This window comes from Labeo rohita, chromosome 13 (assembly GCF_022985175.1).
Source record: "Labeo rohita strain BAU-BD-2019 chromosome 13, IGBB_LRoh.1.0, whole genome shotgun sequence".
NCBI lineage: Eukaryota > Metazoa > Chordata > Actinopteri > Cypriniformes > Cyprinidae > Labeo > Labeo rohita.
Genome location: NC_066881.1, coordinates 19,602,544 through 19,621,421, shown reverse-complemented (window position 1 = coordinate 19,621,421; position 18,878 = coordinate 19,602,544). Strand labels below are relative to the sequence as shown.

The window sequence follows — 18,878 nt, the reverse complement described above, 5'->3', positions numbered from 1 at the left end:
AAGATGATTTAGCAATTAACCTACTGTAGATTAATAAATGCTGTAAAAAATGTTAACTGAAGCCTTAACATATTGAACCTTACTGTGAAGTTTTATCATATAAGAAAATATTTGTTATTTACATTCCTTGTTAATGTCTAAATGTGTGTGATTATGTGTTTATGTGTTTAAATGTATTTATTTGTCATGACATATAGTGGCAGCTAACATAGTTTCAGTAAATGATCTGTTTGGATAGAGTGGAAATTTTAAAAGTGGCATAGTACAATGTTTTGTATGTCAGTCCAGAATATTTTGAGTCCTCAAGATGTGACTTTTTGAAATTTAACATAAATTTTTAAAGGGTCACCCCTTCCAAAAATGTCACCTACCACCATATTGCAATAACAGCCCAGCTTCTGATTCTCATTCTCTTATGGTTCTTGCGAGAACAGTTTCTTGGGAAAAGTTTGTTGAATTACAAAGCTGATGCTAAATGATCAGCTTTGCATTATTAATCTGGTAGTGCAGTTTTACTGTCTGTGTGCACAAACAAATGGTCTGAAAGTGGTTTGTCTTGATTAAACTGGCTGCCTCCTCCTGTCTTGTTGTCCGTAAGTGATGTGTGATGTGAGAGGAAGTAGTGTGGTACAGTGTTGTGGGTTGTTGGAGGAGAGGTGGCTGGTATTCGAGTGTTGTAATCCGTGTGGGGAGGGTCGGGGTCTGTGCCTGACAGCTGGGGATTCTGCTGCTGATTTACTTTAGATTAGTTTGGAGCTCAGCCAGCCCTGTTCAATCACAGCATAATGCTTTTTCATTGTAAGAGAGCTGCCCCTCTTGCCCCTCTCTGCCCCGTACACACCACTGCTGCCTCTGTATCAACACCACTCCTACAATATGATCGCTGGAGACTTTCTGTCTTCCCTGTAATCATGTGCGTGTGTTTTTGTTTGTTTATTTTTTCATATTAAAATTACATTTTGTATAATTAGCCATTGTTGGCAATGGTTCTACGATCTACTTAGGGTTATGATGCTTTTGGGAAACGCAGCCCAGGTGCATAGAGCAGGGCCAGAAATTAACCAGGGCTTTAGGCAAAAAAATGCCCCAGTGCAAATGTGGAGTAAAAATACCCTGCTGCAAATTCCTTGGTTTTCTGTCTGTCTGTTGTAGGATATAATATTCTTTATTTTATGAATTTTGCGCTGACTTTACTTACTTATAAATGTCAGATATTTGCATTTGCTGTTTTGCTATTTTTTAACTTAACCTAAAACTTTCAGTTGAAACAAAATAAAATATAATTATTACATGAAAAACTTAACTTAAAAAAACTTAAATGAAATTGAGAAATATTGTCTTGGCGGTAAACTGGAATAAATTAGTAATAGTAATAGTAGTAATAAAGTACTACAATTAACTACCTGATCTCATGACAAAAACGTATCTGTGGGAACTATTTCGCAAGACGTGAAATACGTACCAATAAGTACATATCCACTGTAGTTCGCAACAGAAGTGACTACCCCCCTGGTATTGGTTGGTTTGGGTTTGGTGTGGGGGAGGGGTTAGGATTAGGTAATCATGTAGCGATTTCAACGAGAGGAGCGAATCATTTGGCAGAGGGTGAAAATGGACACAGCACCGGACCTAACAAGCTTGCTCAATAGCTCAGCCGGGACGGAATTGGACTTAGGGTGCGGTATCCTTGGGTACAAATCCCGTGAAAACATGACTCACAATGAAAGAGCTGAAAGATGAGAGAAAAACAAGCTAAAATGGCATGATTGCGATTGCGTTTTATGTCATATTCGCTTTTGTTTATTCTATCCGGTAGGTGTAGGTGTAGTGCAGATGGTATGTTATTTTGAAATGTCACGCATTAGAGTTATAGCACCACTCAACGACATTTCAAGTTAGCACTGCAGTGAAACATACAAAAACAATGTCACATAAAATGTACCATATGTACCTTCATCTGTTCCAGGGAAAAAAACGAACACTCTTTTAGCGGACGTTTTTCCAGTGGACATTTCTGTTGTAAACTGCAGTGTTATCTATTTATTGGTACTTATTTCGCGTCTCGCAAAAAAGTTCCCACTAGTACATTTTTGTCATGAGATCAGGTTGCAAATGATTAAAACTGAAGTACTAATAGTACTAAAAACAAATTAAATTAAAGCTAAAAAAAAAAATAAAATAAAAAAACTAACTAAAATTAAAATGAGAAAAGAAAATCTAATTAAAATGTGAAATAATAAAATATACAAATAAATAATCTAATAATACAGTGAAAAAATGTCTTAGAATTTACTTGAAAAAAGTACATTTTCACTCAGAAATTGTTAGTAAATTTCACAAATAATTACACAGAAATCGCAAGTAAACACTGAATTAAAGGTAAAATGTTGAAGTAAGAATTGTTGTAAAAAATATTTGTTGAAGTCATAAATAAAAGAGAGTATTCAACTATGTTTAACAAAAAAATATTATTTCAGACTTTCTACTTTCTACTTCATAATTTTTTTCCTTACGTTTTTAAAATTTTTGTATACATTTCTGAAAAATTTCTTTCTAAAAAATCATTAGAAATAAATTCATTTTAACAGGGAGTTTAAATTTATAAATCATATTCATGAATGATTAATAATAATCACAATAATAACAATAACTTACAATTAAAATAATAATAATTGTTATTCATTATTCATAAATATATTTTTGGAAAATAATGATAATACTGTATGTACTCAGTTTTTGAATACGTTTTACATTATTAAAATATGTTATTACGTTTTACTTGGTTATACCACATAACATTTTTTTGTCATTAAATTTATTTTCTTGGAAATTTTATTCAAAAACATTTTGTGACCCTGGGCCACAAAAGCAGTTATTTCAGACTTTCTACTTTCTACTTCAGAATTTTTTTACTTCAGTTTTTCAAAATTATTTGTAAAATTGACTAGTAATTTCTGAGTGAAAATTGTTTCTTATCTTTTTTCAAGTAAATGCTACACCATTTACTTTCACTGTACTATTATAGTATTTATTCATATTTTGAATTATTTTAAATTTTTTAAAATAGATTTTCTGTTTTTAATTTTATTTTTTTTTTCTGTCTTATTATTTTTGTTAATACGATTTTATATATATATATTTCTATATAGCTTTCATTTAATTTCAGTTTTAGCACTATAAGTATTTCAGTTTTAGTAATTTTAGTACTTTAACATTTCAGTTAACTGTCAAGGCAACATTTCTGATTTTCATTTCAGTTTTTTAAGTCTAAGTTGTTCATGTAATAGTTTTATTTTATCTCAACTAAACATTTTAAATGATTAATATGTTTTCCCTGTATTTTGAATCACACTTTGCATTGTGTTTTTGTAGTCAAAGAAAATGTCTGTAAACTCAACAGATAAACCCCTGACAGAAAATTGCTGGTACCTTTTCTGAATCTTTTTTTGTTCTTACAGAACAGATTTTTTTTTTTTTTTTTTTTTTTTACTGATATCAGGCATGCTAATGTTTTCTTCTTCTATGGAAATTCAGAAAATCAGAGAGTTTTTTTTTTCAGTGTATATAAATAATATTAAATTCACACTGTTTTTGAATGTACACTTATTATAAGTATGTTCATTTAATTAAGCTATTTCCAATGATTTTAGTTCATTTGTTTGAAGTATTTGGTAGAAATTTGGTAGTATTTTTTATGGGAAGGGGGAAATGCCCAAATGAAGGTAAAAATGTACTAGAAAATATTGTTCTTTAATGAAAAAGTTTGATTATAGGTCTCGACGAAGGTGATTGAATGTGTGAATCACATGGGATGAGGGTTTTATTCACACACCTACTGTGTGTGAATGTTACCTGTCACTTCAAAATTTACTTTATGGAAAAATACTGTTGATTTGTTTAGTTTCAGATTACAGTACAGCCAAATCATGTGCGTTTTTCTTTAGAGTTATGATTAAATAAGTTAGCTGAGTGACAGAAAGTAAAAGAAGAAAGAAAAAGACGCGGAAACTAGGACAGGAGTTCTGGTAGCAGGTGGCACATTTGAACATTTCGTTTTCCGACTATAACCACAGAGCGTGTTTGTCTGGCAAGGACATCAGCAGCAGAAGGCTGCGTGTGTGCGTAAGCTTACGTGTGTGTATATGTTTGCGTGTTAAATGCACGCGTGTGTGTTTGCGCTGTGTAAGATCACTTGTTTGGCCTTGCATCCGCAGGATCAATGGTAGTCTTCGCTGAGTAAAGTTATGCAGCGAGCTGGGGAATTTTTTAACATATCCCCAATGGTGCTGGGCGGCTGCCTGGATAAATATAGACGTGTTGATGCGTGTCTCTGCCTCTCCCTCGCTCACTCTCGCGCTCAACCTCCCAAGCTTTTAATCAAAAGCAATCTGGAGGAGGGAAGTGGAAAAAAAAAAGGAGAAAAAATTTGGAATGTGCCAAGATCTTTTGTGTTCCTCGCTCCTGATCCTCCTGCTAAAGGAATCAGCAGGCAGGCTTTCTGTGCGTGTGGAGGAGGGTGATGGATAGCGCTGCTAATGTTTGCGCGTAGCGCGGCCCGACCCTCCGTGATTTTCCCCACAGTTCCTGCGAATCTTCCCACAGTGACCACGGTCAATGCCTTTGCTCTGTGGGCATGTGATTACATCCCACGGACCTCGCACTTTCGAGTCTCAACCTCTTGTTTCAACTACACCCACCTTCTGTCAGCTAACATTACTACCTTATATTCATTGTTTGCCTTTACATTTATCCCTGCTAGCACAACAGTTTCCTTTCTGTCTCATTTTTTCAGTTCACACCTCCTCCTGCCTACATTATCCCTTATAGCGGGCTGCCGTTTTGTCTGTCAGACCTGAGTCACGTATCGCAGGGTTTCAGTGTCTCTGCCAGATTAGCTCCTTTTTTGACGCCTCAGCTTTTATTTTTGGTCACCACATGATGAAGAACCCTTTCATCTGTAGCTTTGTAGTCAGGGAAGACATGTTTTATGTGAGCTTACGATATCACATGTATATATAAATGCAAACTTTTTGTCCTGCTTATTAGTTTATCTTTCTAAAAATCATTAAAAATTAATTCATTTTAACAGGAAGTTTACATTTATAAATCATAGTCATGAATGATTAATAATAATAATAATAATAATAATAATAATAGTAATAATTTAGAATTAAAATAATAATTATTATTATTTATTATTAATTAATATATTTTTGGAAAATAATGATAATACTGTATGTACACAAACAGTTTTTGAATACATTTAAGATTATTAAAATATATTATTACGTTTTACTTGGTTATACCACATGATATTTTTTGTCATTAAATGGATAATTTTCTTGGAAGTTTTATTCAAAAACATTTTGTGACCCTGGGCCACAAAACCAGTCATAAGGGTCTTTTTTTTAAAATTGAGATTTGTACATCATCTGAAAGCCTGCCACTGATGTATGATTTGTTAGGATAGGACAATATTTGTCCGAGATACAACTGTTTAAAAATCTGGAATATGAGGGTGCAAAAAAATCAAAATATTGAACAAAATCGCCTTTAAAGTTGTCCAACTGAAGTTCTTAGCAATGCATATTACAAATCAAAAATTAAGTTTTGATGTATTTATGATAGGAAATTTATAAAATATCTTCATGGAACATGATCTTTACTTAATATCCTAATGATTTTTGGAATAAAAGAAAAATTGATCATTTTGACCCATACGATGTATTTTTGGCTATCGCTACAAATATACCTATGCTACTTAAAACTGGTTTTGTGGTCCAGGGTCACATAAAAAATCAACATTATTTTTTTTTTCTTTCACCATGGGCACAACTTGCACAAATTTAGCGGTATTTTGAAAATGATGTGTGAATGGTGCTTTACCGGTAAAAAAGACAGAATTATGAAATGCATTAATGTGTTATCCTTTTTGCATCTGTCATCTTATTGATCTTGTTAGATTTAAGATTTACATGTGAAGTTTATACAGTTTTTTCGGTGTCAAAACACTCTCGTTTCTCAGTTTAATATAACCATAGGTGAACCATTTGTCGGGTGATTCATTTGTTTGGAACTGACCTAACGTGAGTTTGGGGAGGAACTATCTGAAGTCATTTTTGGATCCATTATTTCTGTCGTTCCGTATAAAATGATAGAAATTACACACTTTGCTTTTTACAAGTTTAGTGAAACTCTAAATTTGAAATATGATATTTCTTCTACCCCAGGTGATGTGGGTATGTAACCAGTGCCGAAGGCAGCAGGATATGCTCACTAAATCAGGAGAGTGGTTTCCCAGCCAAGGGCCCAAGTCTGGAGAGCTGGGATCAGCAGTGAGTGAACCGGCCATGTGTGGAGATCCCGTTGGGGAGAAGAAGGTGCGCTCTAGGTCTCAGAACCCTCTCGACTCCTCCGTTTCCACTGCCCATGACACCCAGCCACCTGCCCCGACCGACCCCAGAAAAGGCTCCTCCACAGGGCCAGCCGACACGCAGTCATCGCGCTCACGCAGTGAGCCTCCACAAGAAAGGTACACTTCAGCCTCTGTCTCTCTCAAAATAAAGTCTAAAATGTTCTATTAAAATAACCCTTGTTCCACAAATTTTTAAAGGTTATAACATATAAAAATTTGATGAAAGTCTCCATGTCATTTGTTGTTTGTTTATGGAATATTGCAGTGTTTATTATATTCATCTGTGCACATAATTCTAATCTTTAATCAAAAACATTGGAAGTCAACAACATCTCTTGTCTGACGATGTGTGCAACAGTGTGAGGACAGTACAATAATTCCTCCAGCAACCTGTCACTCACACGAGATCACAGCAATTAGCAAACAACAGCGATCCAATCAAATCCTGATGGACAAAATCAAATCCCACCATACATTTTTTATTGTTTGAATAGCCATTTCACTCTGAAAAAACGGGGAAGATAATCACAACTTTCATTTCATGCAACTTTAATAATTGTAAATGTTTTAACACAACTACTTGAAAATTGTATTTATTTTTTTTATTTTTTAAGTGTTTGGTTCCTCAAGGAACCTTTCAGTGACCAGCGACCTTTCAGTGACCTGAGCTGGTTTGCTGGTGGTTGGTCTTAGCCTTGTTAGGCTATCTTTTGGCTGATTTTAGATACTGTTTGGCTACTCTTTAGCTGGCCAAATAAACCAGCTAAACACCATTTTAGCCAGGCAGAGTCCCCAGCTAGACAAACTGAAGACCAGTTTGGCCAGGCTTGAGTACCAGATTAAACCAGCTCAGAACTGCAGACCAGTTTATGCTGAGTCTTTTCATGACAAACAAAGAGCGTCAGAACATGGTTTCTATTTTTGATGCATTGTGATGTCTCATTAAAACAACATCTGGATCTTTTTTTGAATGGACAGGCAATCTAGACAAATAAGGTGTAAGACTGTATGTAAGAATTTCTCTTTGTGATTATTTGACTTCTAGAAAAAAGCCACCAGCAGCCTCTGATCAGAATGGCAAGCTAGGGCCAAGAGGTGAGAGGCGGCGAGGCCTATCCAAAATCCACTCCGAAGAGCGAGACACTGGAGAAAATCGGAGAGAAAGTCGAAGACTGCTGAAGACTCGCTCTCAGGAGCACGACACTCCTGAGACCAGGAGGACTGAAGGGGAGCAGAAACCACCCAGGGAACAGTTCAGGACTGACCCAAATGCTCCACATCATCCCGCCAAACCTCGACCGGCGGAGCCTGATGGACGTGTTCACCCTAAAGCGAGGGAAGTGGGGGAAAAGGTGCATGACAACAGAGGTACACGGAGATGGGCAGATGGGCGGCAGGCCTCGCTGGAGGGCCAGCAGCAGGCCTACGCCTCAGAGAGGACCGCGGGGGGTACAACTTTGCAGGGTGCGCCTGTTGTGCAGGGTCCTCCTCCTAAAACGAACCACACCCCACAGCCGCCCGCTCCAGGGTTCAGGGTGGGTCCTGCCATGCCCGCAGGCCCACCTGAGCTCAGGGAGCCTCAGGAATGGGACAGGAAGTTGCAGCAAAGCCACCTGGACCCCGGCTCGGCTGCGCTGCTGCGCAAATCGAAACGACAAAAAGCTGAGAGCATGCTGCGCAATGATTCGCTCAGCTCTGACCAATCGGAATCTCTGCGACCGCCCCCGCCCCGCCCCTACAAGAGCAAACGGGGCGGGAACAAGAGGCAGACGTCTGTCAGCAGCTCAGAGGAAGAGGCCGGCTCGACACCGGAATACACCAGTTGTGAAGATGTGGAGATTGAGAGCGTCAGTGAAAGAGGTGGGTCAGATGGATACCTGCTTTTGTGTAATTTTACATTTTATATTTAATAATGTGTTTGCATAAACACAAACCTTCATGATTCAAGAATGCACCATCAGTATGAATGTAATATTTGGTTTGATTGATGAATTTAATACTTTCGGCAACACACAAAAAGATTAGCTATGTCTATCAGGAGGTTGCATAATATCTTTTCAACATAACATGATTGTCCATAAAGGTAATGCAGGAGGTCCTGCAGATTTTATACTTTATAAAACATATAATTTTATTTATTTATTTTTTTTAAAGTAGAATGTGGCATGTTATATACACACTACTGTTCAAATGTTTAGGATCAGAAGTCTAAAATGCTGATTTGGTGCTCAAAAACATTTCTTATCATTATCAATGTTCAAAATACTTATGAGGAATAGTTTTGTGGAAATATATATTTTTTCAGAGTTCTTTGGTAAATAGAAAGTTCAAGAACAGCATTTATTTGAAATAGACTATTTATAAATGTCTTAACTGTCACTTTAAACAATTTCATGCATTGTTGCTGAATAAATATGTAAAAAATGCATTGTTGCTGAATAAATATGTAATAAATATTGAAAAATGAATAAATATGAAAAAATCTCACTGACCCCAAACTTGATAGTGAATTAAAAAAAAAAAAAAATATATATATATATATATATTTACTTAAATACAGAGGTTCTTTGTGTAAAAGGCTGATTTACCTAATTTATGTACAGTTTAAGTCAAAAGTTTACATACACCTTGCAGAATCTTCAAAATGTTAATTATTTTACCAAAATAAGAGGGATCATACAAAATGCATGTTATTGTTTAATTAGTACTGACCTGAATAAGATATTTCACATAAAAGACATTTACATATAGTCCACAAGAGAAAATATTAGTTGAATTTATAAAATTGACCCTGTTCAAAAGTTTACATCCCCTTGATTTTTAATACTGTGTGTTTTTTGTTTAGTGATAGTTGTTAATGAGTCCCTTGTTTGTTCTGAACAGTTAAACTGACCACTGGTCTTCAAAAAAAAAATCCTTCAGGTCCCACAAATTCTTTGGTTTTCCAGCATTTTTTAATTAAGAATCAAGGGGATGTAAACTTTTGAACGGGGTCATTTTTATAAATTCAACTATTTGTTTCTTTTGTGGACTATATGGAAACAGTTTTTATGTGAAATATCTTATTCAGGTCAGTACTTAATAAACAATAACATGCATTTTGTATGATCCCTCTTATTTTGGTAAAATAATTAACATTTTGCAGATTCTAAAGGGTGGATGTAAACTTTTGACTCAGCTGTACTAATAAATTACATATCCAAACCGTATTTTAAAGTACATCTACAGTGGATATTTATGAAGGAGATTGTGTGCGCTGAATATTTTTTCACTGGTTTTGACTGGTTGAAGGTTGGGGTGTAAAAGAGATGAGGTTATTCGCATTGCACTGCGCTGTTAGCCTGGCAAACTGACTGAACACAGACTTAAAAGGTCAGTGTATTAACACAAGCCAGGGGTGAAATGTAAACATTGTGGGGTGACTAGGAAAGACAGACTATAGGAGAGGGAATGAAAGACTAAAAATAGGAGAACAGGAGATTGAGAGGAGGTTAAGCAGAACACAAGCTCGCTCTTATCAGAGCAACAACATTTCGTCAGGTTCGACAGAAACAACAGGTAAGAGAATCGACTCTTTCTTCTAAAGAATAGGAACTGAATAATTCAAGTTGACACATCATACGTTTGTTATTTAAAGATAATATATTGGTTCTGTTATTAATGGCTAAAGAATAGATGATGAACTTTAAAATCATAATGTTATTTGTCATTTTCAGATGTACAGAACTGGGTAAAAAATCTGTAACCATGGGCAAGTTTATCTACGAGAGACTGATATTTATTAGATTTGATTTCTTTGTTGTGTCACTCTTTGGCGGAATAACATAATTGTGTAACAATGTGAAACTATGTACTAATGAAATATTTATTTTCTAAGCATCATATTTTGGAGGTCATGTGAATGAGAAGTACCAGGCTTAGATAAAAGCCCACACAGGGGACCAATCCACCATACAACAGGCAATATATTAAACATTTATACCCTTAGAGAGCTATTTAATATTACTTCGTGCAGACCTCTTCTACTTAATATTACTTCTTGGCGTTTGATTATGATTTATACATGTTGCTTATGCAAGCTCCTCATTGTTTTGTGCTGAAATGTTTTTCTGGGGTTTAAAAACTTTCAGGAGTGATTTTTGTTGCTTTCCAGAGTTTAACATTTTTATTTAGAGTAACTTTTTATAGGACAACCCTGCTCAGAACTGGGTTAGACAGTAAAGAAGCAGCCTTCCTTAAAAAAGTAACCTATGAAGATTCCCTGACATACTTGTAAGTAAGCTATCCAGGTCTCAAGGTTTCTTTTTTTTTTCTTTTTTCTTCTTGTTTTGAAGACCTGAACTTTGTTTTAATCAGGAGCCTCACTAGCTGAAGCTACTTTATAAAAATCAACACGGACTCTAAAATCAGATTGGATGAGATATGTTGTAAAATAACCAATATTTGTATATATTAATCTATATAAGTGTGTATGCATGTTTGTGTGTATTTTTTTAGCACATTGCTAAAAAATGATTTAATGATTGTGCGTCAGAAGAGCCAATCCCCAAATCTATATTTAAGTACTTTCTTCAAATCCAATCTTTTTTTTTTGTCAGCTTCATCATTCAAAAGATTTTTTAAAAAGCATCAGCAATAATAACATTTATGCTTAGCAAATACCTCTTATTATTTACTGAAGGTTTTTCCATATAAAAGCAACTGGCCTACACTGTAAAAAATAAAAAACAATTTTTTGAGCTTAAAATAATTACCCTGCTGCCTTAAAATTTTAAGTTCAGTCAACTAAAGTTGCATGTAAGTTTAGTCAACTTGAAATGTTAAGTTGTACTAAGTAACAACCTAGATATTTGTGTTTGCTAAACTTAACAGATGGATAAGTAACCCAGCTGCCTTAAATTTTTAAGTTGTTCAACTCAAATATCTAAGTTGTCACTTAGTATAATTTAACATTTCAAGTTGACTGAACTTAAAATTTTAAGGCAGCCAGGTTACAAATTATTTTAAGTTGACTCAACAAATTGTTTTTTACAGTGTACCGTACATTACACTTTTAATTTTTACCACTTTTTGTAAATTTTTTAACTGCTGAATAAGTTATTTAAATTAGTTCTCTATAGCGACATTTACTTTTAACGATCTATTTTTGTTTTTCGGATGAGAATTTGAGCACTCCTCACCCTCTGTGCGTCATTCTCGACACCCCAGGTGCTCAAAAATAACCGGAAAACAGCCCAGAAGCCTGTATGCACGAGGCACTCGTCCATATAACATGCCAACAGTAAATAGAAGGCCAACGTCACGGAAAGCGCTGAGACTGTCCATTTGTGCCTGTGTGTTTGTGTGGGAGTGTGTATTCAGCTTTGGTGTCAGCATTGCTTCCTCTGTCTGGGGACTAAATGTAGCTCTTAAACATATATTCACAAACACAATCCCAGTTCTCTCTCTTGCTCTGCAGGTGGGTCAAAGCAGAACATATTTTAGCATGAGATCTTGGCTGCAGGTGCCCTTTTGGGGCTCAGATATTCATTAGGCGTAAACAGAGCGAGTTAGGAGATGGACTCTGGCTAGTGTAAGGTGGCAGCTCACATAGTCAGCATATGTACTGTTTAACTCTGTGAACTTTTGTGTGTGTGTGTGTTTTAGGGGACTGGGAGTGCTGTCCACTGGACCCCACTGCGTGGCATGTAAGTTTTTCTTTCCCGCTTTGTGCTATAGTCAGCATGAATTAATGTTCACTGACCATTTTACTTCCAGAATGTGATATTTTTAGAAGAAAATGTGCAGGACTATCCATTGTAAATTAATTGGATGGTGCACCAAAGCACTAACATTGCCAGGTTCATGGTTCGATTCTCAGGAAATGCATGTTAAGTTATAAAATGCTTAGCTTGAATGCAGTGCAAGTCATATTGTAAACAAATCTGCCAAATGCATAAATGTAAATGTTACATGCACCATATTTGAGCAATACCAAATGCAATTTTGTTAAAATGGTCACTAAATAGCTATTTAACCTATGTGGACTTAAGATGTAATTAGAAAATTAACATTTTGAATAAGTATTAGAATGACAATGTTTTCTTTGGAATAACATTTTCTTTTACTATCATTTACAAAATGATCAGGAAGCTAAATTAAGAAAGTACAAGGTCAGTTTTGTTTTTTATGGTAACTTTAACATGATCGAACACTTGTGAGTCGCGTACAGCAGGGTCAGATTTTTACGAGGCCTTGTGGCAAAAACGCTCTTAAAATGAACAAAGATGCCCCATAAATTCAAAAACGCCCCTGCACAATTAAACAATATATTACGGCTGTCGTAATTAAAAGGAAATGTGAAAATAAATGAAAAGTGTCAATTTGCGGGATTACATTTAAATTTGCTCACACTGCACTTTTTTTGCGTTGAGCCTTATGACCAATCAAACGCTTTTCTATTGAACTTAGGAATGCTCTGGCCAGTCAGAAGCACTTAGATTAGTCAGCGCTGAAAACACAGGAGCTGTTGATGAGTGCACACACAATTTAGTGCACATACGATGCAAATAATTTTAGTAGCTTCAATCTTTTCTTCAAATATTTCATGACTTCAGTGATTATAACAGGAGTTTTTGCTTAACTTGTGCTAGACTTGGCTAACGTCATGGGCCATTTGTCTGTAAAGCCAGAATGTGACGTCCCCAAAATGAAACAAAAATGTTAAAAAATATTGTTTTCTATATTGATATTAATAATGATTGTTATAATATAAAGAGCAATAATTGTCATAATATTGCAACCCTATGAGCTCCTGTTTTTGAGATGTGTAATTTAGATACAAATTTAAACAGTCTATTGTTAATAAAGTAACTGTGTAAAATTAGGTGTTTTACATTAAAGACAACATATGTTTTTTATAATAATAAGGTGATTATAAAAACTGCCCTCACAAATTTAAAAAAAGCCTGTGGAAATCAATTCCAGGGAGCAAATATTGCCCCTTAATGGAAAAGTTCATTTCTGACCCTGGCGTACAGTGTTACTTAGTATAATTGAGATAATATTATAGTATTTTTTTAATATTTTGAATTATTTTTATATTATTCTTTTAGTTTTAGTAGTTTTAATACATTTTGTCTTTTTGTGCTTTTTAAAATATATCTATATAGTTTTTTATGTTTTAAGTTAAAGTTTATTTTATATTTTTTTATGGTTTTGATTTAAGTTTCTGTTAGCTGTAATAACCCTGGTTGTGTCTGTGTGTGAATGTGCTTGAGTGTGAAGGTGAGGTAAGGGTTAGATGTAATGGGATGGTCCTTTTTCTGATGGGATTAATCTCTGCCTTGTTCTCTTTAGCATCCGGTTACATGGCAGCCCTCCAAGGAAGGTGATCATTTAATTGGCCGAATCACTTTGAGCAAGCGAACAGCCATGCCAAAAGAGGCTGGGGCTCTGCTAGGGCTAAAGGTGAGGGGAGAGCAACTCACACAAACACACTGTATAAACACAAGATCCTCTCCTGACTGTTATGAAGTCAACAACTTGTCAACACCATGTCATAGACCATGTACAAAAAAAAACACAGTCTACTGGATAAACGGATTTGTGAATTCTCTGTAGACTTTACCCATCTTTAAATGATTTGTATGGGTACAGGTGGTTGGGGGGAAGATTACAGAAACTGGGAGACTTGGGGCCTTCATCACAAAAGTCAAGAAAGGAAGTTTAGCTGATGTGGTGGGTCATCTACGAGCTGGTGAGTCCAGAACTTTTTCTCAGTTTCTAACTTAAAAACTAGGACTTTTAACTGATTAAACAGTTTAATCAAATAAATAATCATTTCCTTATTTTTCCCGTAAGAGCGGGTGCGGCCATTTGTACATTTTATGGGTCAGGTTTCCGGTCTCATCCGCGTCCAGCTATTTTTAGCTGTATAAAACAAAGTTTTGCTGCTTGATATTGAAAATACGTGTAATTTTAATGGATTGTCTTATGAACACACTGGTTTGTAGTGCAAACAGTTTTACCGTTTACTGCACGTTGTTATTCTTCTCGTTATTTCCCTATAGCGGCTAATGAACCGGAAGTCTCGCCCATAGGCTTACTTCCGCATTGAAGAGTAAGGTGGATACACTGATTTAGCAAATGAATCATATATATGGATCATATATTGGTTCTCAATCAGGCCCAGTGCCCACTAATAAACTTTAAATGTTGCCTCAAGGTGACTTAAAATGATTTAAAATAGGATAAAACGAGCATTAAAATGACAAAAATCAAGATTTTTATACAAATCACCCTTAACATCTCTTTGTTTTCTTGGACAGGAAGACCTGAATATATGAGAATTTTAAAACTGTGATTTAAATTAAGTCATGTAAATTAATGAAATCTTCAAACACCTTGGTCATTTTTATGAATAATATACATTTTGTATATCTGCCAAGCTCTGATTCTTATCCAGAAAATCATGAAAGACTTAAAGATTCTTGAAATTCATTGTTTAAAAAGAGTGGAAAACCTGAATGTTATTTTCTTCTTTACAGAAGCTAGGAGCCTTTAAATAATGTTGTGGGCAGTAGGGGGCTTTGGAGTCATATGGGTTGAGAACCGCTGGCATATATCTCTGTTTGAAAAAAAAAAGACCCTAAATGAAGATGATTCATGATTGTGACAAATGAGTAAACACAGATTGCAAAAGTCTTAAATTAACTCAATAACACATTAAGTCCTCAGATATTTTTTAAATGTTTAATCAGTAAAATATCTGTTTTAAGAACTTAATGGTGGATGTCCGCAGATGTGTGCAGGAATTTAATGTAACAACGTGCATTTTGTCTGTTTGTAGGTGATGAGGTGCTTCAGTGGAATGGTAAATCATTACCAGGATTAACTAAGAAAGAAGTTTACAATATCATCTTGAATTCCCAAGCAGAACCACAAGTTGAATTAGTAGTATCAAGGCCAATAGGGTAAGTCATTCATCACACACCTCACTGAGTATCTGACTCTCAGTTAAATAACGGCAAAGCACTAAAACCATTTTTAAAGGTATTATTGCATGCATTTTGTAAATTATTGTATGCACTTAGTTTTTTTTTTTTATCAATTTAGATACAATTGGTTATTTCTATTTATTTTTGTTAGTTTATAAAGTTTTATAAAGCAGTTTCAGTGTCAACACAACTTTTTGGATTACATACAACAATGACACATGTTAAGCAGAAGTCCACTTCCAAAACAAAGATTCACATATAATGTATTCACCCCCTTGTAATCCAAGATGTTCATGTCTTTCTTTCTTCAGTCGTAAAGAAATTATGTTTTTTGAGGAAAACATTTCAGGATTTTTCTCCATATAATGGACTGATATGGTGCCCCGATTTTGAACTTCCAAAATGCAGTTTAAATGCGGCTTCAAATGATCCCAAATGTGGTTGTAAACGATCCCAGCAGAGAAAGAAGGGTCTTATCTAGCGTAACAATTTTTTTTAATGAAAATAACCAATCGTTTCACTAGATAAGACTTCCTTGTCTGGTATCGTTTACAACCGCATTTGGGATTATTTGAAGCCGCATTTAAACTGCCCTTTGGAAGTTCAGAATCTCCATTATATGGAGAAAAAATGCCGAAATGTTTTCCTTAAAAAACATAATTTCTTTACGACTGAAGAAAGAAAGACATGAACATCTTGGATGACAAGGGGGTTGACAAAGGACTGTTATGGTGCCCCGATTTTGAACTTCCAAAATGCAGTTTAAATGCCGGCTTCAAACGATCCCAAATGCGGTTGTAAACAATCCCAGCCGGGGAAGAAGGGTCTTATCTAGTGATTGGTTATTTTCATTTTAAAAAAATTCAATTTAAATACTTTTTAATCTCAAATGCTCATCTTGTCTTGCTCTCCCTGAACTCTGTGTAATCTGGTTCAAGACAGTTAATGTATGTCGAAAAAACTCCAATTGTATTTTCTCCCTCAACTTCAAAAATCATTTCAAAATCATCCTACATCACTGACCCAGTCTTTGCAAAGTGAACATGCAAAGAAGATCAAACACCCTTAACAAAAAAGGCAAAACAGTGATATAGGGCAATTCTGAAGTTGAGGGAGAAAATACGATCAGAGTTCGACATACCCTAACTGTCTTGAGCCAGAATACACAGAGTTCAGGGAGACCAAGACAAGACGAGCTTGTTACATTAAAAAGTATATAAATTGTATTATTTTTATGAAAATAACCAATCGTTTTGCTAAATAAGACCCTCCTTCCTCAGCTGGGATCGTTTACAATCGCATTTAAACTGTATTTTGGAAGTTCAAAATCAGGGCACAATACCAGTCCAATATATGGAGAAAAATCCGGAAATGTTTTCCTCAAAAAGCATAATTTCTTTACGACTGAAGAAAGAAAGACGTGAATATCTTGAATGACAAGGGGGTGAGTATGTTATATGTGAATCTTTGTTTTGGAAGTGGACTTCTCCTTTAAGGCGCATGTTGAGGGGAATTGTGATGTTACAGTTTTCCCAATTTCAAATCCTGGTGTTTCAGAAATGTAAAAAAAAAAGAAAAAAAAATCATATTTTAAAATGGATAGTTTTGAGAATTGCATTTTTTTAAAATTAGCCTCTAATATGTAATTATCAAGAACATTTTGATTCTCTATTTCTTGACCCCTTTAAGAATTTATTCTAGTTGGACCAATCATTAAACAAGAGTGTTTGAAGTGCCTACAGGCAGTTGAAAAGCTGTGCAATAGTTGTTTAACTTTGTCTGTATTGTGTTTAGTTTTCACTGTAAGCCATTATATTCTCCTTTGCTCTGTCCTCCCACCTCTTTAAAAAGACATATTCATTGATTTCTCTCCAAACACTTGCAAAGGGTGTATAAATCTTAGCTGCAAGTAAAACACAGTCTAAGAGGTGATGTGATTTTTTTTTTTCGACCTCATCTCTGAATTCTCTCCTATTTTGTTCTGTCTCCTGTACTTAAAGCCCTTATAAAGAGCTTGTGTTGCACTCTTCACTTCTGTAACCTCTGGCTGATAATGTTTGACAAGAAACTAGCCGTCAGTGTATAAAGAATATTTGGACACTTAATTGCACTTAAAATGACACTATATCAAATATATATTTTTAGCAGTTTAATCTAGTTTAATTAGGACTGTAAAATGATTAATCACGATTAATCACATTCCAAATAGAAGACTGTGTTTACATACTCTATGTGTGTGCACTGTGTATACTTATTATGTGTATGTACATAAATACACATTATTAAGAAAAAGTATGTTTATATATATATATACATATATATATATATATATATATACACACACACACACACACACACACACACACATACAAATATATTTTTAGATTTCTATACCTATATATATATATATAGGAACTTTATATACCTATATTTATTTTGAATGCGATTAATCATGATTAATCATTTTGCAGCCCTAAATTTAATCTAATTTTATCTTTAAATATTATAATTTAAAACCTAACAAATGTCAAATGCATGTTTGTGCTATATTACTTCGAAATAAATGACACTATATATGATATATATGATGTTTTTTTTTATAATACAAAAATACTCATACATTAAATGTGCATTAAATGCCCACATACACTACCATTCAAAAGTTTTTAAGAAAAAAAAAGAGAAATGAATAGTTTTATTCAGCAAGAATGCATTGTTTAAAAGTGGATATAAAGACATGTATAATGTTACAAATTATTTCTGTTTCAAATAAATGCTCTTCTTTTGAACTTTATGTTCTTCAAAGAATCCTGAAAAAGTGACAAATACACTTTCCCACAGAAGTTCCCACAGAAAATATTAAGTAGCACAACTTTTTTTCAGCATTAATATTAATATGACATGTTTCCTGAGCACTAAATCAGCATGTTACAAGAATTGATGTAATTAGAATAATAGGACACCTATAAGTAATGAGTAATGACTGTTGAAAATATCAATCAAATTTTGATCAAAGGAATAAATTACTTTTTAAAACTTATTAAAACAGTTATTTTAAAATGTAACAAGGAAACTTTTACTGTATTTTATATAAAAAAAATGCTACCTTGGTGAAAAGACTTCTTTTATAACCCAAACTTTTGAATGGTAGTGTACTTGACAACTAATGTATGGATGTTGTGACCTTTTTCTTTCAGTGATATACCACGAATACCAGAAACATCACACCCTCCATTAGAATCTAGTATGTACTGAATCAAATGATTCATGAATCAAATGAATCAAACTCTTAAATACATGTTGCATATGCAAACATTACTCTGATATTTTCAACACTTGTTTTTTCTTCTCCCTCTGCAGCAGGTTCAAGTTCCTTCGAATCGCAGAAGATGGAAAGACCCTCTATATCTGTCTTGTCCCCTTCCAGCCCAAGTGGTCTTAGAGATGCCCCTCAGCTACTGCCTGGACAGCTGTCGGTCAGTACA

At 34.6% G+C, this 18,878-nt stretch overlaps 1 protein-coding gene across 13 annotated transcripts in view; it reads left to right on the top strand.

The window, feature by feature from the left end:
- The window catches only part of LOC127175541 (regulating synaptic membrane exocytosis protein 1), a 94,471-nt gene that overhangs the window by 46,026 nt on the left and 29,567 nt on the right, over positions 1 to 18,878 (top strand). For all 13 annotated transcript variants that reach the window (XM_051126668.1, XM_051126670.1, XM_051126679.1 and 10 more), the window contains 8 exons: positions 6,231 to 6,532; positions 7,461 to 8,275; positions 12,062 to 12,102; positions 13,754 to 13,864; positions 14,054 to 14,153; positions 15,246 to 15,369; positions 18,591 to 18,637; positions 18,754 to 18,869. In XM_051126668.1, coding sequence (XP_050982625.1) covers positions 6,231 to 6,532; positions 7,461 to 8,275; positions 12,062 to 12,102; positions 13,754 to 13,864; positions 14,054 to 14,153; positions 15,246 to 15,369; positions 18,591 to 18,637; positions 18,754 to 18,869 — 1,656 coding nt within the window. The remainder of the gene's footprint in view (positions 1 to 6,230; positions 6,533 to 7,460; positions 8,276 to 12,061; positions 12,103 to 13,753; positions 13,865 to 14,053; positions 14,154 to 15,245; positions 15,370 to 18,590; positions 18,638 to 18,753; positions 18,870 to 18,878) is intronic.